The sequence below is a fragment of the Sus scrofa genome, chromosome 14 (assembly GCF_000003025.6).
Source record: "Sus scrofa isolate TJ Tabasco breed Duroc chromosome 14, Sscrofa11.1, whole genome shotgun sequence".
Classification (NCBI taxonomy): Eukaryota; Metazoa; Chordata; class Mammalia; order Artiodactyla; family Suidae; genus Sus; species Sus scrofa.
Genome location: NC_010456.5, coordinates 66835346 through 66861308, shown reverse-complemented (window position 1 = coordinate 66861308; position 25963 = coordinate 66835346). Strand labels below are relative to the sequence as shown.

At 36.0% G+C, this 25963-nt stretch overlaps 1 protein-coding gene and 1 pseudogene across 19 annotated transcripts in view; both read left to right on the top strand.

Moving 5' to 3' along the window:
* Window positions 1–25963, top strand: part of JMJD1C (jumonji domain containing 1C) — a 326067-nt gene that overhangs the window by 105603 nt on the left and 194501 nt on the right. For 4 of the 19 annotated variants that reach the window (XM_021073643.1, XM_021073642.1, XM_021073640.1 and 1 more), the window contains exon 2: window positions 6479–6526. The exons of 14 other annotated variants lie outside the window; for them this stretch is intronic. In XM_021073643.1, coding sequence (XP_020929302.1) covers window positions 6509–6526 — 18 coding nt within the window. In that variant the 5' untranslated portion in view covers window positions 6479–6508. Of the gene's footprint in view, window positions 1–6478; window positions 6529–25963 lie in introns of those variants that run through there. One more of the 19 variants, XM_021073648.1, reaches the window with a different exon arrangement.
* On the top strand, window positions 4263–6408 carry LOC102164204 (annotated as a pseudogene).

Here is a 25963-nt window from a genome sequence, read left to right as displayed (position 1 = left end):
TTTTTTAAAGAACCTCCATAATGTTCTTTGTGGCTGCACCAGTTTACATTACCAACAACAGTGTAGGAGGGTCCCTTTTTTCTCCAGCATTTATTATTTGTCGACTTTTTAATGATTGCCATTCTGAAGTTTTGATTTGTATTTTGCTAATAATTAGCAGTATTGAGCATCTTTTTCAGTGCCTGTTGGCTGTCTGTGTCTTCTGAGAAATGTTGATTTATGTCTTCTGCTCATTTTATGATTGTGTTGTTTGTTTTTTTGATATTGAGCCATATGAACTATTTGTGTGTTTTGGATTTTTTTTTTTTTTTTTGGTCTTTTGTCTTTTTAGGGCTACACCCGAGGCATATGGAGGTTGCCAGGCTAAGGGTTGAATTAGAGCTGCAGGTGCTGGCCTGTACCACAGCCACAGCAGTGTGGGATCTGAGCCACTTCTGCGACCTACACCACAGCTCACAGCAACACTGGATCTTTAATCCACTGAGCGAGACCAGGGGTCGAACCTGCAACCTCATGGTTCCTAGTCAGATTGGTTTCTGCTGCACCAGGACGGGAACTCCATGTTTTGGATATTAATCCCATGTTGGTAATTTTGTTTACAATACAAATGTTCTCTTCCAGTCTAAAAACTACACTTTTGGAAGTTCCCATTGTGGCTCAGCAGAAACAAATCTGACTAGCATCCAGGAGGATGCAGGTTCTATCCCTTGCCTTGCTCAGTGGGTTAAGGATCCAGTGTTGCCATGAGCTATGGTGCAGGTCGTAGATGTGTCTCAGATCTAGCATTGCTGTGTCTGTGGTGTAGCCCAGCAGCTACAACTCTGATTCTCTCCCTAGCCTGGGAACCTCGATATGCCACAGGTGCCACCCTGAAAAGACTAAATAAAAAAATACTACACTTTTGTATATTTATGTAACTACCACCAATATCAAAACACAGAGTGGAAAGTCTTCAAGATACTACCTTAACCCTAATACCCCAGTCTGTACTGTCCTTTAACCTTAATTCTACCAGCATAGATAGTGTTGTGGTGATATGTTAACAAAACCCTAGGGAACTAATACATTCATTCATGTTATTGGGTCTACCAGAAGTTTATTCTTTTTATTGCCTTGTAATATTTCATTACATGACTACATCACTATTAGGCTGCTCTCCAAATGTTAGACATTTGGGTTGTTGCCACCTTTTGGCTTTTGAATAAAGTTGTATACACTTGGAAATTTTGTCTGTTCTCATGGGTCTTTAATAGTATCTGTTTCTTAACTTTTTAATTTTAATTTTTAACGTTTTAAAAAATTTTTGTATTTATTTATTTGCTTTTTAGGGCCGCACCTGTGGCATATGGACGTTCCCAGGCTAGGGGTCAAATCAGAGCTACAGCTTCCAGCCTACGCCACAGCCACAGCAACACAGGATCTGACCTGAGTCTGCAACTTATACCACAGCTGACAGCAACACCAGATCCTTAACCCACTGAGTGAGGCCAGGGATTGAACCCACAACCTCATGGTTCCTGGTTGGATTCGTTTCCGCTGTGCCACAACAGGAACTTCGTGTCTGTAATTTTAATTTGCATTTCCTTGATGAATAATTTATTGAGTACTTTTTCATATGCTTATGGAATATTTGGACATACATATCCTTTTTTTTTTTTTTTTTCTTTTGAGGTGCCTGATCAAATCTTATACATTTAGGTGATTTTGTCTTTTTCTGTTTGATTAGTAGGATGTCTTTATGTATTCTGTGTATAAGTCATTTGCAGCAGGATTTGGGATTAGAGTGAGGCAAGTGTGGTACTTAGGATACAAATTTAAGAAGGCACCTCCACTTTTGGAGTTGAGTTCCCTGAGTTGCTGGATGGCTTTTCCTCCAAAACATTCCTGTGGTTTATTTTCTAATTCAAGACTATTCAAATGTTGCCTCATTAGAAAGGCCATAATACCTAAAATAGCACGTCACTCTTTTGTCATTCTGTCATCTATCTTAGATATCTCCATTTTTCTTCATAGCACTTATCATCAATTAACATATACTTATGTGTAAAATTTCTTACTTTTGGTTTATTGCCTTGCAAAAGAAAATATGCTCTGTGAGAGTTGGGGCTTTCTTTTTGTCCCCTGTTCTTTTACCCACTTCCTGTTCATGCATGTGGATTGGGAAAAGAATTTTCCAGTTTCATAGTAGGGTAAAAAGAAAGAAGAGTTGGAGTTCCTGTTGTGGTGCAATGGAAATAAACCCAACTAGGAACCATGAGGTTGCGGGTTCAATCCCTGGTCTCGCTCACTGGGTTAAGGATCTGGCATTGATACGAGCAGTGGATGTAGGTAGCAGACACAGCTCAGATTTGGCATGGCTGTGGTGTAGGCCAGCAGTTGTAGCTCCGATCAGACCCCTAGCCTGGGAACAGAGCCATATGCCATGAGTGTGGCCCTACAAAGCAAAAAAAAAAAAAAAAAAGTTTATTGAGATAAGAGATGCTGCTAGCACAGTGGGACGACTTCATGATGATTGGGGAGAGCCAACTCTGGGTGTGAGATCATGTCTGTTTTCATAGCCCAGGGAAAGGAGAGATCTTGCGGTACACCTGCTGACCTGCAGATGGGTTGGGGAAAGAGGGGTTCTAAGATACACTTTCCGGTAGGTTGGCAGCAGATATGGCCCCTGTAGGGGAAGGGTGAGGAATGGGCCACATGCCTTTCCTAGTAGGGGCAGGAAGGAGTAGGCCAGGTTGCTCAAGGTGGAAGAGGAGATAGTGAGACTGGTGGGGTGATGATAAAGGGTCTGGTAATTCTTGTCTTGGCCAGAGGCTTTTGAGTTTTATCTCCTTGAAGAGGTCTTGAAGTCCCACACTTACTGGAATGTGTGGCATGTAATAAAGCCTCAATAAGCATTTATTAAATATTCATAAAGTAGTGAAATCGAGAGGAGCAAGAATCTGAAATAAAGGTAAAATCCATTATAGACATGCTAAATATGTATGTTGTATTCAGGGAATATATCCTCCATTAATTTATTTAAAAAGAACTACCTGTTGGTCAGTTTTTGGTAGCTTATTCATCTGACAGTATCTGTATTCTACCTTTGAACTTAACTTATATCTAACTTGATATAAAATTCAGTATTAGAGATTGGAAAATTTTCCTTAGAGTTTTGAAAGTATTGATATAATATCTTCCAGATTCTGATGTTGCTTTTGAAAAGTCATATCATTCTGCTTTTTGATTTTTCATAAGAAGGAAGCCTGTAGAATCTTCTCTTGTTTGTGGTTGGAAATGTCTCAGTAACATTCCCAGATGTACATCTCTTCTTGTCTGTGCACTTAGCTCTTCAGGAGTTGCTTTTCAATCTGGGAACTTTGAATTTCAGTTCCAGGAAATTTTCTTGAATTGTTTCTTTAGTTCCCTCTTTTCTGAATTCTTTTTATCTTTTCTGGAAATATTCTGTTGGGATATGGGACAATTCTGGCCCTCTTTTTTACCTTATCTTTATTATTTTTTTTTGTTCTAGTTAGTAGGGGAAAATTTCAACTTTATATTTTTAAACTTTTTATTGTGATTTTCATTTCTGCTATCTGAATTTCCTAAAATTTTTTGTCCTCTGAATGGTTATTTTTTGATTTTTTGATAGTTTTCTATTTCCCTTTTTTGATTGTTAATGTTGTTTCTGTTACCTTATTGAGTGAAAGTATTAACAATAGTTTTTTGTGGGGTTTTTTGTTTGTTCTTTCTTCCTTCCTTTCTTCCTTGTCTGTGGTATGGGGAAGTTCTTGGGCCAGGCCAGAGATTGAATCTTAGCCACAACAGTGGCAATGCTGAATCCTTAACCTGCTGAGGCACCAGGGAATTCCCTTGCTTTGTTTTCTTCTCTCTTCAGGGTCTTATTTTCTTCTAGTCACTTTTTTGTCTATGTGTAATTTAGTCTCAGTGGGTTTTTTTGTTTGTTTGTTTGTTTGTTTGTTTGGCTGTACCCTTGGCATAGGGAAATTCCTGGGCTAGGAATTGAATCCAAGCCACAGCAGTGACCCATGCTGCTGCAGTAGCAATGCCAGATCTTTAACCCACTGCACCGCAAAAGAACTCCATGGGCTATTATTCATTTGTCTTTTTTTTTTTAAGAGCCACATCCATGACATATGGAGGTTCCCAGGCTAGGGGTCAAATTGGAGCTGTAGCCACTGGCCTACGCCATAGCCATAGCAATGCCAGATCCTTAACCCATTGAGTGAGGCCAGGGATTGAACCTTCGTCCTTATGGATACTAGTCAAATTCATTTCCACTGAGCCACGATGGTAACTCCCTTTGTTTTGTCTTTTATTTATTGTTTTTATTTTTATTTCATTTAATTAATTTGTTTATTGTTACTTATTATTTATTTGATGTTTTCCCCACATGAAATATCTGATGTTTCTTTCTCTTCATTTTTAGTAGCATAACACATAAAAAGCACTTTGGGAGCTCTGAGCATCTGGGCAGGGTTTGTTGACTATAGTCTTACCTTTTTGGAGATCAGCCCATGTCCTTATGGAACACCTAGTGTCTGTATATTTGGGTGTCTTTTATCTTAAACTGGTCATGTTTCCCAGAAAAATATACTGTACTTTGCCTGTCTCTGTAAAGTTAAACTTTTTGAGGTAAAAAAATTGGGGAGTGGGAGGAGTGGGGTGGTTCTCAGTGTATTTCATTATGTATACTTTCACTTAATCATCCTGTTGCATAATAATTTCAGTGATGTGCTCCCTGATTCAGAGATCTTCTGATAACCTTTCTTCTAGGGAAAAAAAGCTGCTTTTCTCTCCTAGTGAGAGAGGAGGCAGTTGCTAGGCTAGAGCCAGGGTGAGATCTTTGAGTCTGGCTGTTGCTTAAACAGACTTAATATAATTCTTATTAGTCCTGCTTTATCCCCAACCAGCTTTTGAACTTTTGTGGGCTTTGCTGTAAATTGGAATATTTGTCAGCTTTCCCAAATTCTGGCTTTAGCTTAAGCCTCTTCTCTTTCATGAAGTGTGTTACTACTGCTGTTGCTTTTGTTTTAATAGTGGTTAATTCTGCCCATTTTTTGTCTGTTGAAATTTTTTGAAATTTGCTATTATTATCCAACATGATAATTATTCTTCTTAACTTTGAAACTTGAGTCATCTGAGTAACTTGATTAAAATATGAGGATAGCCCACCTTGGGCTGTGTCACACGTCAGAAAATGACTGTGCCTGTGTGCGTTGAGCAAAGGTTGGAATGAGCCTTCGTGTGGCTGAAGACCAGGGGAAGCAGTGACTGCTGGAAGAAGAATGTAAGGCTCAAGACGGAAAATCATGAACCAGATGATACTGTTAGGGAAAACTTAATTGATATCATAACCAGAAAAAGTAACCAACTTCCACAAGCAGAAAAGAATCTGCTTGAAAATGGATCAGGATACATTGGAGTTAATGCTATTCTCTGGCCTGATAGCAAATAGTCTTTTTTGAAGCAATTTACATGCTTACCAATGACAGTGATTCCATTTTTGACAACACTCATATCTTACAAAGGTTGTATGTTTACCTTTGAATACAGGTGATTTGTGTTGTGAAACTGGTACCATAACACAAGGTAGATTGGTGGTTGCTCTTATTTTTGGTGGTCTGTACCCTGTTTTCCTGGCTATACCTGTGAATGGTGGCCTCACAGCCAGGTATAACGCAGCTCTGCTACTTGAGAAAGGAAACATCTTAAATTACTGGATGAGAATTTAGAAAGATGTTATTTCTCATTTTGCTCCATACTGGGCTTGCAGCATATCTTGGGTCTAGACAGTGTGAAGTACTTATAAAGGCTCTTTAGTTACCTGAACCTGGCCTGGAAATGCAATGATTGTTAAACCAATCTGTACACAAGAATAAAATTGTAAATATGAGGATAGAGCCCTATGGGTCACTTTTGAAGGCATTCACTTTTACTTTAGTTCTTGGTCAATACTGTAAATTATGGTTGTTTATTCTCCAAGAGTAACTTTTTTATTTTTTCAGTGCTTACAAGCCCATCTGCAAGCAATTATTTTTGTGCTTTGGCTGTAGATGGACATTAATGGATTGTCAAAAGCCTTTTAGGAGTTCCTTGGTGGCCTTGCAGTTAAGGATCTGGTGTTGTCACTGCTGTGGCACAGGTTTTGATCCCTAGCCTGAGAACTTAGGCATGCTCTGAGCTCAGCCAACTTAAAAAAAAAAAAGAAAAAAAAAAAAAAAGACTTTTAAACTCAAAATGTATATGTTTTTTCATACATAATTTTCTTAAAATTTTTTCTTCATTTTCAAAATCAGTGCATTTTAGAAATTGTTATACTGTTTAACAGGTTATACAGATTAGAGATGCATGCCTAATTTCAGGCTCTCTAGTAAACAAAAACTAATTTAAAATGTGGCTAGGTATCTTCTTACTGTCTTCTTTACTCATTTCAACTTCATTTACTTTTTAACTATGTTTCTTCTACCTTTTCCAGTTTTCTCCTCAATTCTCCTTGGTGGAGAAGATGGATGCAAAAGAGAAGGTGTGAGTAGTTCTTTATTCTCTCTGCATCTGTTAACATTACATCATTTCTTCCATGCAATATTCTTGTTTCTTCCTAGTTCATCCTCTTACTTATATGCAGCCAGTGGACCTATTTGGTTTTCCTTTGTATTATTTATATAATTTAGTTTAGTCTGACTTAACATTCTTAATATTCTTATCAGGTTTATGATATTAATTGTAAACATTCTTAGTTATGTTCGCCGTCTATTATTCATATACATCCTTTTAAAATCTGACATTAGAAAACTATATGTAGCTACATTGTTTTCCTCACTCATCACCTTCATGAATTCAGTCCACTGACATTTTTTAATGTGTCAGGCCCTGGGGAAAAAAAATATCTGTAAGATACTACTTATACTAGTAGAGTTCATACTTTCATTGGGATTATCTCCTCCCATTTATCTTTAGAATTATCCACATCTATATATTAAAAACTTTTGTAGGGAGTTCTTCTGCGCCTCAATGGGTTAAGGATCTGGCATTGCCACTGCTGTGGCTCAAGTTCCTGGTTTGATCTCTGGCCCAGGAACTTTCACATGCTGCAGGTGCAGTGCTTGCCCCCCACCCCCGGCCAAAAAAACCCCAAAACCACCTAACATTTGTTCTTTGGTCTCCTGTTCACAGTGTTGAATAGTATTTCCTTTTGGAGCTGTGTGGTATTATAATGGTAGACACGGGTTTGAGTTCTGGTTCTTTCAAGTGTTGACTCTGTAATATTAGGTATCTCATTTAATCTTTCTAGATCTTAGAGTCCTCAGTTATAAAATGCAGTTTATAGGGTACAGTTGGGTTGAGTTGAGAGAATTTATATGTTAACAATGAATTGAGAAGTTCTTATTATGGTTTAGTGGATGAAGAACCCAGCATAGTGTCTGTGAGGATGCGATTCAGTCTGTGGCCTTGCTCAGACAAGAATCCAATGTTGCCACAAAGCTGCAGGGTAGATTGTAGATGTGGTTTGGATCCAGTGATGCTGTGGCTGTGGCATAGGCCTACAGGTACAGCTCTGATTTGACCCCCAGCCCAGGAACTTCTGTATGCTGCGGGTGTTGTTGTAAAAGAGAAGAAAAAAGAAAAACAAAGAATTGAGAGAAATTTCCAGGTGGCCAGCAGGTTAAGGATCCGGATTGTCGCTGATGTGGCATGGGTTTGATCCCTAGTCCGCGAACTTCGGCATGCTGCAGCCATAGCCAAAGAAAAAGAGAGTGTACATACATATATTACATGAACTTTTTAAATTTGAAAAGCTTTAAAAAGATTGTAATCTAAATATTCATTGCAGTCCTTTGAAATACAGTTGTAAATCTCCAAGGGAGGAAGAACTGTGTTGTATTGATTCTTATCCATTGCAACTGGTAAGTAGCAGTGATTCATAGTTTTGAATTGAATTTCCTAAATCTTTTGGTTATTTTTTTCATCCATTTCATTGATATTTCTTTTTATCCATATGTACTGCTTCTGTCACTTTAAATTTAATGTTAAGAAAACATTCTCCATATGGCCAATTTCAATTATATATTTATAAATGTATTATAATACATTTAAATGTATTATAAATTATGTATTTATAGTGCTTCTGATTATCCTCCTTCCCAATTGCCATCTTCTTACCCTTGGATTCATGGTTTTCTGGATGTCTTGAATCTTTGCTACTAAGTAATTCTTCTTTACCTGTTTTTGAAAAGTAAATTATAAAGACGTGTTGCTGTATTCCAATAACAAATTCCTTCTTTTTTGTATGAAGAGATTATTTTCATCTTTTTGTGTTAAAATATTAAATACTCCTTAAAAGTTCATGTGGTTTAACCGTTGGATTATAAAAAACTAGGGTTAAAAATTTTAGTGTCTGTCTCTTCCCCTCTTATTTTTTAACAAGATTGGCCAGTTTTTAATTTTTTTTTTTTTTGAGTCACTGCTTTCACTGCATAACTGCATTTTGTATGTCTTTTCTCTAGCATTTCAGTACAATACAGTCTTGATCATGATGACAGATCTCTAGCCACACATTTTCTCTCTTTGGTTGTTAGGAAATACATCATACCTTTTTTTAATAATGATTTTTATTTTTTCCATTATAGCTGGTTTACAGTGTTCTGTCAATTTTCTACTGTACAGCAAGGTGACCCAGTCACATATACACATACACATTCTTTTTTCTCACAATATCATGCTCCATCATGAGTGACTGGATATAGTTCCCAGTGCTATACAGCAGGATCTCATTGCTTATCCATTCCAAAGGCAATAGTTTGCATCTATTAACCCCAAATTCCCAGTCCATCCTGCTCCCTCCTTCTCCCCCTTGGCAACCACAAGTCTGTTCTCCAAGTCTATGAATTTCTTTTCTGTGGAAAGGTTCATTTGTACCGTATATTAGATTCCAGATATAAGTGATGTCCTATGGTATTTGTCTTTCTCCTTCTGACTTAGTTCACTTAGTATGAGAGTTCCTAGTTCCATCCATGTTGCTGCAAATGGCATTATTTTGTTCTTTTTTTATGGCTGAGTAGTATTCCATTGTGTATATATTCATCTGTCGATGGACATTTAGATTGTTTTCATGTCTTGGCAGTTGTGAATAGTGCTGCAGTGAACATACGGGTGCATGTGTCTTTTTCAAGGAAAAGTTTGTTTGGATATATGCCCAAGAGTGGATTGCTGGGTCATATGGTAGTTCTATGTATAGTTTTCTAAGATACCTCCATACTGTTTTCCACAGTGGTTGTTCTTTAGTTGTTAGGAAATACGTCATCATCCTTAAGGAGAATGAAAAAAAGAGAAGCCAAGATGTGTCAGTTACTTTGTTGAGTTCTTTTCTCAGATTATCATGTTTAATCCTTATAGTAACCCTCGGAAGTATTGATTATTACCTCTCTTTTGCTCATTTGAAAACTGAGGTTCAAAGAAATTTTTTTCATTCAAGGTCTCAGTGTTTGTGACTCCAAAGAATATGCTCTTTGCATTGTAATACTTGACCCGGAATGTGGTAATGATACAGAACATTAAACATCATTCCATATCTTCATGGAATCACTTGTATAATTTCATCACCTGAACTTAATATCTTAGGTGCCTTTCTTAGATTATAAATAATGATTCTCAGCACTCTTTGTTCATTGTTAGTCTTGCTAGATTATACTTATTAAGAATACACTTTGGATGCATATTTCGGAAGTTTTAAAAAAAAAATCGAACTGTTTGGATATGTTGCTGGAAGGGGGATTCCTTCCAGGGCCCAAGAATGGGTTCTTGTCTAATGCTTGGAAATGAATTGTCCAAGGAGACACATGTGCTGACAAAGCAAGAAACTTTATTGGAAAGAGACACCTGGGCAGGGAACCCAGGAAACTGTTCTGCCATGTGATTCTCAGTCTCAGGTTTTATGGGTATGGGGTTATTTTTTGGATTGTCTTGCTCGGTCTATACTTGGTCTGGCGCTGGTCCTTCCTGGCAGCATGTGCATCTCTCAGTTAAGATGGATTTCAGCACCAAGGATTCCTTCCTCCTATTGGCCCCTCCCAAATCCTCCAGGTTAGTTTCCTGGGCAGCACCGGGTTCCTTCTCAGGACGTCCTGTTGTGAGTCAACTTTTGCAGGTGACTCTTAATGTGCCTGGCCAAGGTGGGCAGTTTTATTCAGTGGTCCCATAACAGATAGGTAATGTGCATTTGGGAGTAGTAGGACAATTTATATTACTCTGAGACAGTCTGTTTGATTTCCTAGTGACACTGAAATTTCTAGCTCTCTGATACTGACCTTTTTTCTTTAAAGAGTTAAAGCAGGTCTCCATAGATTAATCCATCCATCTCCTTGTCTCTTGACATTTGTTTAGTTTCAAACATTATATTTCTTTTTTTTTTTTTTTTTTTTTTTGCTTTTTAGGGCTGCATCTGTGTCATGTGGAAGGTTCCAGGCTACAGATTGAATTGGAGCTGCAACTACTGACCTGTACCATAACCACAGCAATGCCAGATCTGAGCCACGTCTGCTACCTACACCACAGCTCATGGCAGCGCCAGATCCTTAACCCACTGATGGAGGTCAGGGGTTGAACCCAGATCCTCATGGATCCTAGTCTGGTTCATTGACTGCTTAGCCACAAAGGGAAATTCCCATTTCTATTTTTAAACATTGCAGTAAAATTTTTTTTTTTTTTTTTTTTTTTTTTTTTTTTTTTTTATCAGTAGTGTTGAACTCACTGGTTCACAATCTTCAGGATATTTTCTTTTTTGTTGTTGTTGTTGTTGCTATTTCTTGGGCTGCTCCCGCGGCATATGGAGGTTCCCAGGCTAGGGGTTGAATCGGAGCTGTAGCCACCAGCCTACGCCAGAGCCACAGCAACGCGGGATCCGAGCCGCGTCTGCAACCTACACCACAGCTCACGGCAACGCCGGATCGTTAACCCACTGAGCAAGGGCAGGGACCGAACCCGCAACCTCATGGTTCCTAGTCGGATTCGTTAACCACTGCACCACGACGGGATCTCCTGCAGTAAAATTTTATCTTGTACTTCTCTTCCAATGTGAGACCAGAATGAACTTGGTATAAGGAACCAGAAGAAAATCTTGTTACCATTCTGTGTGTAAGGGACCAGTAGTAGTAGCAGGTTGAAAAGAGAGCAGTAACCAGATCATTAGCCTTTTGTTAACTAGCATACATTTAGACTTTAGTCCCATGAGGAGCTAATAGAAGGCTTTAAAGTAAGGAAGACGACTTGATAGCTTTTTTGAGGTTTTAATATCATATTCTACAACAAATGAAAGACCCTAAAGCATATCCATTAAACTGCAAAAAAGTTTTTAATGATTTTTATTTTTTCCATTATAGCTGGTTTACAGTGTTTTGTCAGTTTTCTACTGTTATGGCAAAGTGACCCAGTCTCACACAAACACACACATTCTTTTTCTCACAATATCCTCCATCATGTTCCATCACAAGTGACTAGATACAGTACCCTTTGCTATACAGCAGGATCTCATTGCTTATCAGTTCCAAAGGCAATAGTTTGCATCTGTTAACCCTAGGCTACCAGTCCATCTCACTCTGTCCCCCTCCTCCTGGGCAACCACAAGTCTGTTCTCCAAGTCCATGAGTTTCTTTTCTGTGGAAAAGTTCATTTGTGCCATATATGAGATTCCAAATAAAAGTGATATCATATGGTATTTGTCTTTCTCCTTCTGACTTAGTTCACTTAGTATGAGAGTTCCTAGTTCCATCCATGTTGCTGCAAAAGGCATATTTTTTTTTATGGCTGCATTAAATTGCAAAAATTAAAACTGAATCATGAGTTTACAAAGTCTAATTTATAGTGTGGTCACTGTGATTATAGGTACAGAGATTCTTCTTAGCTTACATCTGGAACTCTTGGAAGCTATTTCAAACTTGTATTTGGAGCAATATGACAGGGAAGTAGGTCTTGAAATCATCTTGGGAGTTATCACATCTACTTCTTCCATTCTGATGGAAGTAGGTCATTAAGGTTTTCCTAAAAACATCTTTTCAAATGAATTTTACACACACAGTCACAGTTTCATTCATTTGCTCAATACAGAAGATTTGACTTATTTTTAAAGACAAAAGGAAAAGTATATTTTAACAGGAATATTAAAAGTGTTTTCTTGTAAATCTACCTAGTTAATTCCTTTTCATTGTTTATTTTAGATGCTCCCTGGTGGTCTAGTAGTTTGGATTTGATGCGCTTATTGTTTATTTTAATGGTAATCTTTTTGGGATTTTAATTAAGGAGTCTAGGTTAGTAAGTAGTATATTAAAATCATTTAGCTTTATTTTCATTTGCTTCTTGTGAGATTGTCCATCTGTCTGTATATGTTACTATTTAGGAGGGAGATAGCCTTTTTCTTCTTTATTAGAGGAGAGGGGGAAAGCTAATTTTAGAGGATAGTAGTACTTTTATATTCTGTTTTTGTTGTGATGGTGGTTTTACCTGAGCTGTAAAGAAATTATTTGCATTTCCTATTTTTAAAAAGATTATGTAAATATGTGGATATATGGAGTATGTCATAGATTTTCTCATTAGTTAAAACTCTTCAAATATTTATTTTACAGATTTATGGATAGTAAGCAATCAGTAAATCTTAGCAGTTTAATGCACTTATTCCTCTCCTAAGAAGTGCGTTACACAGATTAAATTTTTTAACTCTGGAGTTCCCATCGTGGCGCAGTGGTTAACGAATCTGACTAGGAACCATGAGGTTGCAGGTTCGGTCCTTGCCCTTGCTCAGTGGGTTAAGGATCCGGCGTTGCCGTGAGCTGTGGTGTAGGTTGCAGACGCGGCTCGGATCCTGCGTTGCTGTGGCTCTGGTGTAGGCTGGTGGCTACGGCTCCAATTAGACCCCTAGCCTGGGAACCTCCATATGCCATGGGAGCAGCCCAAGAAATAGCAAAAAGACAAAAAAAAAATTTTTTTTTTAACTCTACTACTAAAATTAGCTTTTTTTAACTTGCAGTCTTCCTCAGCAACTACAAATCTGTGTTTTAGAATTTAAAATTTTCACCTATTAAAAAATATTTCCTAATCTTCTATAATAATTCTTATCTTAATCATCAGGGCATTCAGTGAAATCTGCTTGTTAGGCCCAGCATATTTATTTTCAGTGCTTTTTTTTAGGTTCACACCCATGGCATGTGGAGGTTCCCAGGCGAGGAGTCTAATTGGAACTATAGCCACCGGCCTATACCACAGCCACAGCAACGTGGGATCCGAGCTGTGTCTGCAACCTACACCACAGCTCACGACAACGCTGCATCCTTAACCCACTGAGTGAGGCCAGGGATCGAACCTACAACTTCATGGTTCCTGGTCGGATTCATTAACCACTGAGCCACAATGGGAACTCCTCAGTTCTTTTCAAAGGTGCATTAAATTTAGAAAATTGACTTACAACTTAAGTCCTATTTGTTGAGGAATTGTTTACATAAATAATCATAAAGCATATTAAGTGAAAAGATTGAGTATCAGTGATCAGAGTTTTACTTTATATGATTTATGGCTCTATGGTCATGTAGCATTATTCTCTGTTTTAGGAATGAAGCTTGTGGAAGCCACTTGTGGTGAAGTGGGCTAAGGACTCATTGTTGTCATAGCAGCAGCTAGGGTTGCTGCTGTGGCGTGAGTTTGATCCCCAGCCTGGGAACTTCCACATGCCGCAAGTGTAGCCCTCCCTGAAAAAATTAAAAAAAAAAAAAAAAAAAAGGCATGAAACTTTCTTGTTATGTTTCTACATTTAATGTAATAGATATCCTTTAAATATATAGAAAGTTCTTTATAAGAAACTTCTCTGCACTTTTAGATAAGTTCATTTATTAAAATATTGAAGCTAAGGAAAAATAGGAAAATTTGTTTTATACAAATTTCTTTAATAACAAAAGGATGTATTTTTAAGATAAAGACATATTTGTATAATCTTGACTATTATAAAAATAATTTTACTCATTATTACTAGCAATTTTCCAAACTTCAAAATACCATACATCTTGACTTAATACAAGTTTAGGTCATCAATGCACTTTTAATGATTGATTTAAAAAGTTTTCATGTGTTACATACACAATATTGTTATGTAAAGGAGACAGATTACATATAAATCCTAGTTTTGATCATTTGTATTTAAATGACATAATAGGCAATTTAGTTAATTTTCTAACCCTGCTTCTTTATTTAAAACAAATTTAATGGTACGTAATTTAAAGGGATGGCCTAATGATGAAATGAGGGAACTCATGATACAGTTAATACTGTTTCAGGGAAATAGTAGGTATTCCACACTGGTTTTGTTCTGTTTTTTATTTTGTTTTATTAAAGACAACATGACATTCATTTTAGTGCCTTTTTTTGATAAATGTTGATTTAGCTGATTTTTTTTTTATTCTTTTACTTTTGGCAAACTTTCATAACATCCTTTTCACACCCCTCCCACTTCTACCACTATATAGTAGTTTAAGCCATTCTTAGCTACACGATCTCAATCTAAGTTTAGTTAGTAAGACTAGGAAATGGTTTAAAGGATGAAGAACAACATAATTGTTTAAAGGTAGTTTTCTTCCGTTAACTCTTTGGTTTTTAGTAAACCTTAGTGTTATTTTGAAAGTGGTTTGTATGTTTACTATTGGAAAACTTAGGAAAACAAAGAAAAATCAGTGTATTACTCTTGGATAATTTTCATTAGCACTTTTACAAATTGCTTTTCTAGTTTTACATATTTTATAGTGGAATTATAGTCTAATGGAACATAATAGTTATAAGCCCTGGGTTGGGTTGATTGATTGGTCCAGCCAGAATATGGGGGACTGATTTGGAAACATAGGTGATATTTCAGGAGTGAAGTATTTTAAATTGAGGTGATGAAGAAAGTATAACCAGAGAGGGGTGGAGTGTGGTTGAGGTAAGATAGATGATCAAGGAGGGAATATGGTCTGTGCAGTGAGGAATGAAGAGAAACCTACTCCAACTCTTAAGCTCAGTAATGTAAGGAATCTGGGAAGGTAAATTGGCATAATTTGAGAAGATGTCAGCAAAAAACTGTTTTTGAAGAAGAAACATATTTCATTTAGAGGAAGAAGGCAAAGAATACAAAATGAAGAGAAGTTGAGAATATGATGGATTTTTGCTGATATTATTCCATAAATCATTGTGGTAGGTTTTCAGGAGTTATATTTTAAAGTGCTGTAGGGAAGAATTAATGTTCAAGGATAGCCAGGAAAAGTATGATGTCTTCGTACTTTCCATTCCTAGAATTGGAACTCTTTTTATTTCAGAGATACTTGTAATTAGCAGTGCTACATTTCAGTCTCAGCAGTAGGAGATGATGCAACAAAGGATATTTTGTTTTGACAAAAGAGGGAGCAGCAAGAACATTTTTGAATGGGGATTGGAAGGGTACAGAGAACCTAAAATAGTTCAGTGGATAGGAAGTTTAATTGAAAAGTTAGTAATACAAGCTCATGTAAACCTCCCTTGTAAAAATGGGTTCATTCTGAAATGTACTCAAAGGCATCCTAGACTCTCCTCATCAGTGTTTGTATTTTTAGTGTCAGTCCCAACACTTAGTATGTAAAGAACCTTTGGATACCTCTATGCTACCAGTTTTATCTTGTATAAAATAATACCCATCTTTTTCTCTTCATAAGATTATGGTGAAAATAGAATGAGACAGTATATTTGAAAATTACTGTTGTATTGCAAATTAACTGTAATATGCATTTAATAGAGTTTGCATTGAGTGTAAAACACAATGGGAAATAGATCAGTGAATAATGATTCAGCCTCTATCTGTAATCAAAGGATCAATAATAAAATTTCTAACTTTGAGGCTTTTACCTTGAAGCTTCATTATTTTGGTAAGTAAAGTAAATGTTGGGCTAGCTATTGAAAATAGTCTGACCTAAACATTTTCCCTAAATGTACATTAATTTTTTAAACAGGATTATTGAAATACAATTTTTATGCAAAAAATTCACCCATTTATGCATTTTAACAGAATTGTTCCCTAATATCCCTTTACCTTAAATCCCCACTTCTGGCCCCTGACTTCTTTTCTGTAAAAATAGTTTTCACTTTTCTAGAATTTAACATAAACAGAATCACATAATAGAGTCTTTTAGGTCTCCCTTCTTTTTCTTTTTTTAATCCATTGACCGTTTGAGAGACAAGTATTTGTTTCCACTTTTTTTGTTTTTTTTTGTTTGTTTGTTTGTTTCCACTTTTTGACAGAGATAATACTTTTCTGGATATGTTGGTTGAACGTATCTTTAGTAGATGCCTAGGAGTAGAATTGTTGGTGCATGTGGCAATTGTATAAGCTAACATTTTAATTATCAAAATTTTGGGTACGGCACCTGGGGATTTAGATTGCTTACTTCTATTTGCTTTTGAGCAATCCATATCTTTTGGTGAAGATTGGTTCTTCCCCTCAATCTATTTCCTTGTGAAGATAAGGTAGTCAGTCATTCATTCAGACACATGCCATAGTTTAAAAGGAAATAAACCCTACCTTCTCCTTGATAGATTTTTAAAATTTAGTTGTGTTCTCATGTTAAATATCCCCTCTCCAGGTTCAACAATTATAATTCTCCAATTTTTATCAAAGCCCAGTTGCAATAAAAAAGGTATACAAGAATATGTTTTTAGATCATAGTGAAATTGTTAGAAATCAATAATGATATGTAGGGGGAAAAACCCTAAAGGGTTTTTATGATTGAACAATAAAATTAAAAAAATTTTTTTATAATTAAACAATACCCTTTTAGAAAATGTGTAGGTCAAAGAAGATATCACAAAAATTAGAGGTCATTTTGAACTGAATGATAATAAAAATACAGCATATCGGAGAGTTTGTGCATCTTTAGGATATAGAGAGAAATTTTATAACCTTTTAAAAAATTTATTTATTTTTTAATGCCTTCATTAAAAAATAAATGCGGCTTATGGAAGTTCCTGGGCTAGGGGTTGAATCTGAGCAGCTGCTGAGACCTACACTGCATCTGCAGCAACGCTGGATCATTGTGCCGGGCCAGGGATCATACCTGCACCTCTTCAGTGACCTGAACCATTACAGTTGGATTCTTAACCCACTTTGCCATGGTGGGAACTCCTATAACTTTAAATGCTTATATTAGAAAAGAAGGAAAATAAAAACAGCGACCTAAGATTCTACCTTAAGAGAGAAAAAGAAGAGCAAATAAAACCCAAACTATGACAAGGCAAGAAATAAAAGATAAAATTAGATCAGTAAAATAGAGAATAAAAGGGAAAAAGTAAATAAAACTACATTGAGAATTTTTAACTATCAAATTGCCCTTCATTTCCCTCTCTTATGTTGACAACACACCTATTTGGTGAGCTTGTGGAGGAATAGGCACTCTTAGGCATTGTCTGTTGGAATACAAAATGGCACAGCTTCCTACAGTGGAGAATTTAGCAATTTCTAGCTAAATTCACATTCATTTACCATTGATCTAGTAAATCTCCTAGGAATATATCCCAAACATAGATTGGCATAAATACAAAATGACATATGCGCATGGCTGTTATCATAGTAGCCCGATTTATAACGGCAAAAGCCTGAAACAACCCAAATATCCACCATTAGTGTTGTGATTGAGTAAAAGAGTTCATCTGCCCAATTGAATATCATATAGGTATATAAGCAACTAAATAATATCTTCTGTTATCATGGTCAGTATACATACTATGCAATAAAAATAAAAATAAATTACAGAGAAAAGTTCATCAAGTATGTTACTCTTTAGCTAAATATGTATATTTTGTGTACATGCATTTCTGCTTTTATTTTATTTTTTAATCTAGGAATTAACCAAAAACTAGTCTACCATAGGGAACAAGAACAGAAGGAATAGCTGGAATCGTGTGAATATACTTTGTTTTCTAGGTGTGACTTTAAAACCATGTAAATGTTTTATGTAATTCTAACACTTGAATCATTAAAAAATAAAGACCCTACAGGTGAAAGCAAAATGAAACAGTCTTAATTGCTATAACCATAGGAAGGAATTTTATTTCATTTTTTTTTGACTGCGCCTGCAGTGTGTTGGAATTCATGGGCCAGGTATCAAACCCGTGCCACAGCAGTGACCCAAGCCACTGCAATGACAACACTAGATCTTTAACCTGCTGTGCCACAAGAGAACTCTGGAAGGAACTGTTTTAAATAACTTTGTTTTTTGGCCATGGTGTGCGGAAGTTCCCAGGCCTGGGATTGAACCTGCACCACAGCAGTGACAATGCTGGATTTTTAACTCATTGTGCCACCAGGGAACTCCTTAAGTGACTTTAAAACACAGTAATTTGACTACACATGCCTAGTGAATTATGCCTTGAGAACAGAAGAGAGGGGTAAAACCTTTAAATAGTTTTCATTAATCATAGTGTTGGCATTATTATTCCTGTACTGTTGTGTATGTATTGTGCAATTAAGCAAATGAATTTATGTTGGTGTCATTGTATAACAGGGTCTTCAGTATGGGAGAAATGAGATAGGAATATAAGATCAGTGCAGTTAAAAAAAAAAAACTCTTAGAATTTTATTTGAAAGTATCAGGAACCAGCATATCTGACCAGCTCAGTAATAAATTAACACTCCTAGAACCTAGACTGTTGTCTGTGAATGCTATTTCCCATTAGGGTTTCTTGGCTATATAGTTGATTTCAGATCTGGGGCAGGAGTTGAACAAGATGACCCTGGCATATTTTATTATGCTAGAAGCAAGGAACCTATCAAAGACTACTAAAGTCATTCCTAAAAGACTCAGAACCTAACTGAAGAGACTCACTGACCAAAGATGGGAAAATCTGAAAGCAAGAGTAGTAACAACTTCAGTGATCTGAAGTATTACTACATTTATATAAATTCAAGAGTTTTTAACAATTATCCTTCCCCTAAAAAACAAACTCATTATTTACCATTCTGGGAGGTTAGGATACTAACTCATTATAGTCTCTCTTCCATAGCCTTCCATATCTGTGATTTATATATCTATGGATTCAACCAACCATGGATTGAAAATATTTTTAAAAAATTGGGGGAAGGGGATTGGAATTCCAGAAAGTTCTAAAAAGTAAAACTTGGATTTGCCCAGCCCTGATAACTGTTTACATAGCATTTGCATTGTATTTACTTACAACTTTTTATGTAGTATTTACAGTATATTGGGTATTATAAGTAACCTAGAAAGGATTTAAGGTATATGGGGCAGATGTGTATAGGTTGTATGCAAATACTGCACCATTTTATATAAGGGACTTGAGCATTGTGGATTTTGGTATCCAGGAGTGTGAGTGTGTGCGGAGGTGGGGGGGGGGTGGTCCTGGAACCAGAATCCTGCAGATAATTGAGGGGCGACTATATTTCAAAAACTTACAAAAATCGAGCATTTACTTTTCCTTTACTAAACAAACTGCCTCTTGGATACGGAAGATTTGGTGAGGGGAATTTTCACTTAATAGAGACATATTCCAGATAGTAAATGAAGGAATGATAAAATATGAGTAACAATATTTCGCAATTCTCAGTGAAGTATTGGATTTAGGCAGTGTTTATTATTGGCTGCTGTTATCACAGAAAGCTGTAAGGCGGTACATATAAGCCTAAGTGAAGAACACACTACCTTGTGTGAAGTTATTTTCTCTATTAATTCAGAATTTAATTACAAGTAGATTCAGAGTTCCCTTGTGGGTTAAGGACCCAGCGTTGTCACTGCAGCAGTTGGGGGGGCTGCTGTGGCATGAGTTGATCCCCAACATGGGAATTTCCTCATGCCATGAGTGTAATCCTCCTCCTAAAAAGACTCTAGATTCAACAATTATGGAAAATACAGGAGCAGAGGAACATGTTTATGAATGTCACAGGAGTGTATAGTCAGCAAAGTACAGATAACTGAAGACTGTATGAAGAAATGACTTGATTTCTTTAATAAGAAAGTTGCATAAGAAAAAGAGAGGATAGAACTTATAGATAAAAAGAGTTGTAAGAGTTGTTTCTGCTGTGGCACAGCGGAAACAAATCTGACTAGGAACCATGAGGTTGCGGGTTTGATCACTGGCCTATCTCAGCTCAGTGCATTAAGGATCCAGCGTTAGTCTGAGCTGTGGTGTAGGTCAAAGATGTGGCTTGGATCCTACATTGCTGTTGCTGTGGCGTGGACCGGCAGCTGTAACTCTGATTCGACCCCTAGCCTGGGAACCTCCATGCTTCGGGTGTGGCCCTAAAAAAAAAACCTAAAAAACAAACAAAAAAAGAATTATAAGAAATGTCAGCCAGTTTCAATTTGTAGGACTTATTTGGATCTTAATTTGAACAAACTGGAAAAAAAAAAAAGGCATCCTAGGAAACTTGAATGCTCACTGATAGTGAATAATTCTGCAGAATTAACAATTTTTTATTTTTTGTCTTTTTAGGGCTGCACCAGTGGCATATGGAGGTTCCCAGGCTTGGGGTCAAATCAAGAGTTATAGCTGCTGGCCTTCACCACAGCCACAGCAACGCAGGACCCAAGCCACATCTGCGACCTACACCATAGCTCACGCCAATGCCAGATCCTTAGCCCACTGAGCAAGGCCAGGAATTGGACATGTATCCTTCTGGACACTAGTCAGATACGTTTCCGCTGAGCCATGATGAAAACTCACAACAGTTTTTTAAATGGAAAAATGATTGGCCATGAGGTAAAAAATTGACGCTGAATGAGGGGCACATGGGAATTAATTAATAAGTTAAAAATAAAAAATAATTAGAACAGTTAGATTTTTCAAAGTATCTTGTATCTAAAATCTGGCTCAGTAAACCTAGCATACTAATGGTTGAATATTATTGATGAATTGAAGTATTTGTATTTTTCACTCTTGTGGTAAAGAACCATAGATGAAAAGATGAGATCAGTTAAGTAGTACTGATTTTCATTTGAAGGGCTCTGTGGTTGGTTATTAAATTCAAGCATTCTGTTGACCTAATAAGAATTAAGAGATTAAAACAATTTTTGTTAATACGGTTTGTTAGAAGGAAAAATTCATTCTATTGACTTCATTGAAAAAATGGCATATGTTTAAATCAAGTCCTGTAAAATCTTTTTTCAACTGAAAATGGAAATTATAATGAAACTGAAATATGGTATGTACAACTGTCAGTATTCTTTCTTCCTTTTTCCTTTCTTTGTCTCTCTTTCTCTCTCTCTCTCTTTTTTTGGTGTTGAGTAGAAGAAAGTTCTTATGTGCATCATAAGTCTTACCTAATACTCTTGTGCTCCAGTGCCCCCTTGTGCCTATCATGAAAAGGAATCAGTAGTTTCTTTTTTCCTAAAAGATTGGGATATCCCTTTCTAAGAACTCCTGGAAACAGAACATTTGCAAAATTGTACACAAGTTTCACATCCTGAACTTTCTGACACCTGAAATTTATGTTCTTTTCATTTTAGGGTATGCTCTTCTCTTTCCACAGAAGTTGCTACATTACCACTTATAAGTTTAAGGAGTGTCTGTGTTTAATTTTAGATTGTCATTGTTTCCACAGCTCTTTCTTCACCCTCTCCCCTCTACTTCTACATTTGCCTTTTCCAAGCAAAAAAATGGGAAGAGCGGAGGTGGGTATGTTAGAGGCCTGGCAGAGTTTTTCCTTTCTTTTTCTAAAGGAAAAAGGATCCTGGGATCAACCTGTGCCATAATAATGTATAGTTGCAGAAATTTCTGGCCCATCAGAATATATAGAGACTATATTTGAGATTGCCATCTTTTTCTTTTTTTCTTTATTCTAAAAGGCATATGAGACTTTATAGTATAATACCAATAAGTATAATACTATTACATCATTCCTTTGGGAGAAGGGAGTGGCGTAGTTTTTCAGCCTGTTCATTCCTTCTTCTTTACCTTTTCAGTCAAATTCTCTGCTTATGATTGGTTTTTAATTAGAATAAACTTTACTTTTTTTGTTGAAGAGTTCTGTGAGTTAGGACAGAGGCATAGTAGTACAATCATTGCCACAATCAACCTGTAGAAAAGTTCACTCTCCCACTAAACTTCCTTTTGTTACCCCTCCTTTGTAGTCAGACCTTCAAATCCCCACCCCCTTTAACTCTGGACAACTAATAATCAATTCTCAGTCTTTGTTTTTTCCTGAATGTCATATGAATAGAACCATATAACATGTATCCTTTTGAATCAGGCCTCTTTCTGTCATCCTAAAGTATTTGAGATTCATCCATATTGTTACATATATCAGTGCTTTCCTACTCTTTATTGATGAGAAATATTTCATTATATGGATATACCATCATTTGTTCATTCATTCCCTATTTGTGTTGTTTCTAGCCTTTCTCTATTAAAAATAAAATTACTCTAAATATTCATATATGGGTTTTTTAAAAAATAAATACAAGTTTTATTTCATAAGGCTGAAATTTTAGCCATACTTACAGGTATGTGAAGGTATGTCATTTTTATTTGCTTTTCTCCAATGGCTAATGATTTTGAGGTATCTTTTCATGTATTTATTTGCCATTTGTATTTCTTTGGTGAAGTATCAGTTCCAGTCTTTTCTTGTAATTTTTGATTCGTTTTTGTTGAATTTTAGAAATTCTTTACATATTCTGGATACAGGTCTTTTGTCAGGTAAACAATTTATAAATGTTTTTGTTTGGTCTGTGACTTATCTTTTTATTTCCTTAACATTGTCTCTCACTGAGCAAAAAATTTTTAATTTTGATAACATCTAATTTATCACATTTTATTTTTATGTTTTGTGCTTTTGAAGTGATTTCTAAGAATTCTTTACAACAAAGACTTTATTTTCTTCAAGAAGTTTTAGCTTTTGTGTTTAAGTCTATAACCTATTTGGGCCTGACTTTTATATAGGGTGGGAAGTATGGATTGAAAAATTTGTGGTGGGGCAGTGTTTTTGTTAGTTTTGTTTTGTTTTGTTTTGTTGAATATCGGTGTGCAGTTATCCTAGCATCGTTTGTTGAAAAGATTATATCCTTCAAGTTACGTTTGTACGATTCTCAAAAATCACTTGTCATTTCTGTATGGGTCTGTTTCTGGACTTGATTCTCTCACGTTGATTTGTGTGTCTTTCTTTTTGGCAATACCACACTCTCTTGAATAATGTTAGCTTTATAGTGAGTCTTGAAACCAAATAGTGTGTCTTCCAACTTTTTTCTTTTTAAAAAGTTGTTTGATCTATTCTGTATTGTTTCTCTTATATAAATTTAAGAGTATACAAAAATCCTGTTGGGATTTTCATTGAAATTGAATTATTTTATAGATCAATTGGGAAATTTTACTTATTTAAGAATATTGAAGAGTTCCCATCAGTGGCTCACTGGTTAACGAATCTGACTAGGAACCATGAAGTTGCCCAAAAAAGCAAAAAAAAAACCAGTTCTTTCATGCTAATGGTCTTTTTTTTAAATCATTGAGTAATGTTTTATTGGGTGATGTACCACAACCTATTTATTCACCATAAAGACATTTTGATTGCATCCAAATTTTGTCATAAATTTAGCAAATTTTGTGCATATATCTTTTTGAATTGTAGTTTTGTCTGAATATATGCCCAGGAGTGAGATTGCTGGATCATATGGTAGTTCTGTATTTAGGTTTTTTTTTTTTTTTTTTTGGTTTGTTTTTTAGGGCCATACCCGTGGCATATGGAAATTCCCAGGCTAGGGGTCAGATTGGAGCTACATCTGCCAGCCTATGCCACAGCCACAGCAACAAGGGATCCGAGCCACATCTGCGACCTACACCACAGCTCACGGCAACTCCAGATCCTTAACCCACTGAGTGAGGCCAGGGATTGAACCTCTATCCTCATGGGTTCTAGTCAGTCAGATTGATTTCCACTGAGCCCTGATTAGAACTCCTACATTTAGTTTTCTGAGGAACCTCCCAACTGTTTTCCATAGTGGTTGTACCAATTTACATTCATTCCCACCAACAGTGTTATTTGTAGACTTACTACTAATGATGGCTGTTCTGACCAGTGTGAGGTGGTACCTACCTCATTGTAGTTTTGATTTGCATTTCTGTAATAATTAGTGAAGTTGAGCATATTTTTCTTGTGGCTGCTGGCCATCTGTATGTCTTCTTTGGAAAAATGTCTATTTATTAGGTCTTCTGCCCATTTTTTGATTGGGCTGTTTGTTTCTTTGCTGTTGAGTTGTATGAGTTATATACTTTGGAGATTAAAGCCTTGTTGGTTGCATTGTTTGCATCTATTTTCTCCCATTCTGTAGGTTGCCTTTTCGTTTTTTTAATGGTTTCTTTTGCGGTCCAAAATCTGTAAGTGTGATTAGGTCCCATTTGTTGATTTTTTTTTTTTCTATTGCCTTGGGAGACTGACCTAAGAAAACATTTGTGTGATTTATGTCAGAGAATGTTTTGCCTATGTTCTTTTCTAGGAGTTTTATGATCTCTTGTCTTATGTCTAAATCTTTAAGCCATTTTGAGTAAAACAGTATGTACGTTCCTCAGAAAAACAAAAATAGAATTGCCATGTGATCCAATCCTGGGCATATATCCAGACAAAACTTCAATTCAAAAAGATACGTGGACTCTTACTTCATAGGAGCACTATTCACAATAGCCTATTCATGGAAACAACTTAACTATCCATTGACAGACAAATAGGTTAAGAAAATGTGTTAATGATACACAATGGAATACTACTCAGCCATAAAAAAGAATAAAATAATGCCATTTGCAGCAACATGGATAGAATTAGAGATTCTCATACTAAGTGAAGTAAGAAAGAGAAAGGTAAATACTATATAGTATCACTTATATGTGGAGTCTAAAATGTGGCACAAATGAACCTATCTACAGAACAGAAACAGACTCACAGACATGGAGAACAGACTTGTGGTTGCCAAGCGGGGAGAGGGGACAGTCTAAGAGTAGTAGATAGTAGTTAGTAGTTGATAGTAGATGCAAATTATTATATTTAGAACAGGTAGGAGTTCCCGTCGTGGCGCAGTGGTTAACGAATCCGGCCCAAGAAATAGCAAAAAAAAAAAAAAAAAAAAAAAAAAAGAACAGGTAATCAATGAGGTCCTGCTGTATATAGAGAAGAGAACTGTATTCAATCACTTGTGATAGAACATGATTGAAAAAATATGTGTGTGTGTATACACACACGTATGTATGAGAAAATATGTATGAGAAAAGTTTGCTTTTTCTCATGTATACATGAGAAACGTGTGTGTATATACATTTATATTTATAAATGTGTGTGCATGTGTTTTTTGCTCATGTATGAGAATAGTGTGTGTATGTATACACATGTAGACATTGTTAATCAACTATATATACATATATAGACATTGTAAATCAACTATAATTTTAGAAATAAATTTATCTGAAACTATTCTGGATATAAATTTAGACTTTCTGTATCACTCATTATTACAAGTGCTATTTTAGTGCTAGGAGGGACAAACATTAAATATTCTCAGATCTATTTCATTTGTGTTCAACGAGGCAAATACAAAGTATATCTTGCTATGAAAGTGTATGATCGAGGTTTTTTTTTTTAAATAATATTCTGTGTGTATTTTTTCATTAAACAAGTACCCATTCAATATTGAATTATAATACAGTGATAATATTTTCTGACCAATTTTGAGTCCTGTGGTAAAAGATTTTATTACGTCTTTATGAAACTTTATCATTCTTAGAATGCTGTGGAAGCATATCTTCAGAGGCTCTCTCCCTGTTTTGCTTTTATAATCTGCTTTAGATTTGGAAACTATATAATGTGGTTTATTATTACTATCTGTATACTAGTGTAATAAGCTCTGACCCAAGATGAGAGAATTTGCCTTTGGGTAAAATGCATTTGTTTTTAATGAATGGAATTTGTAACATCTTTCTTGGCTCATTAGAAGCC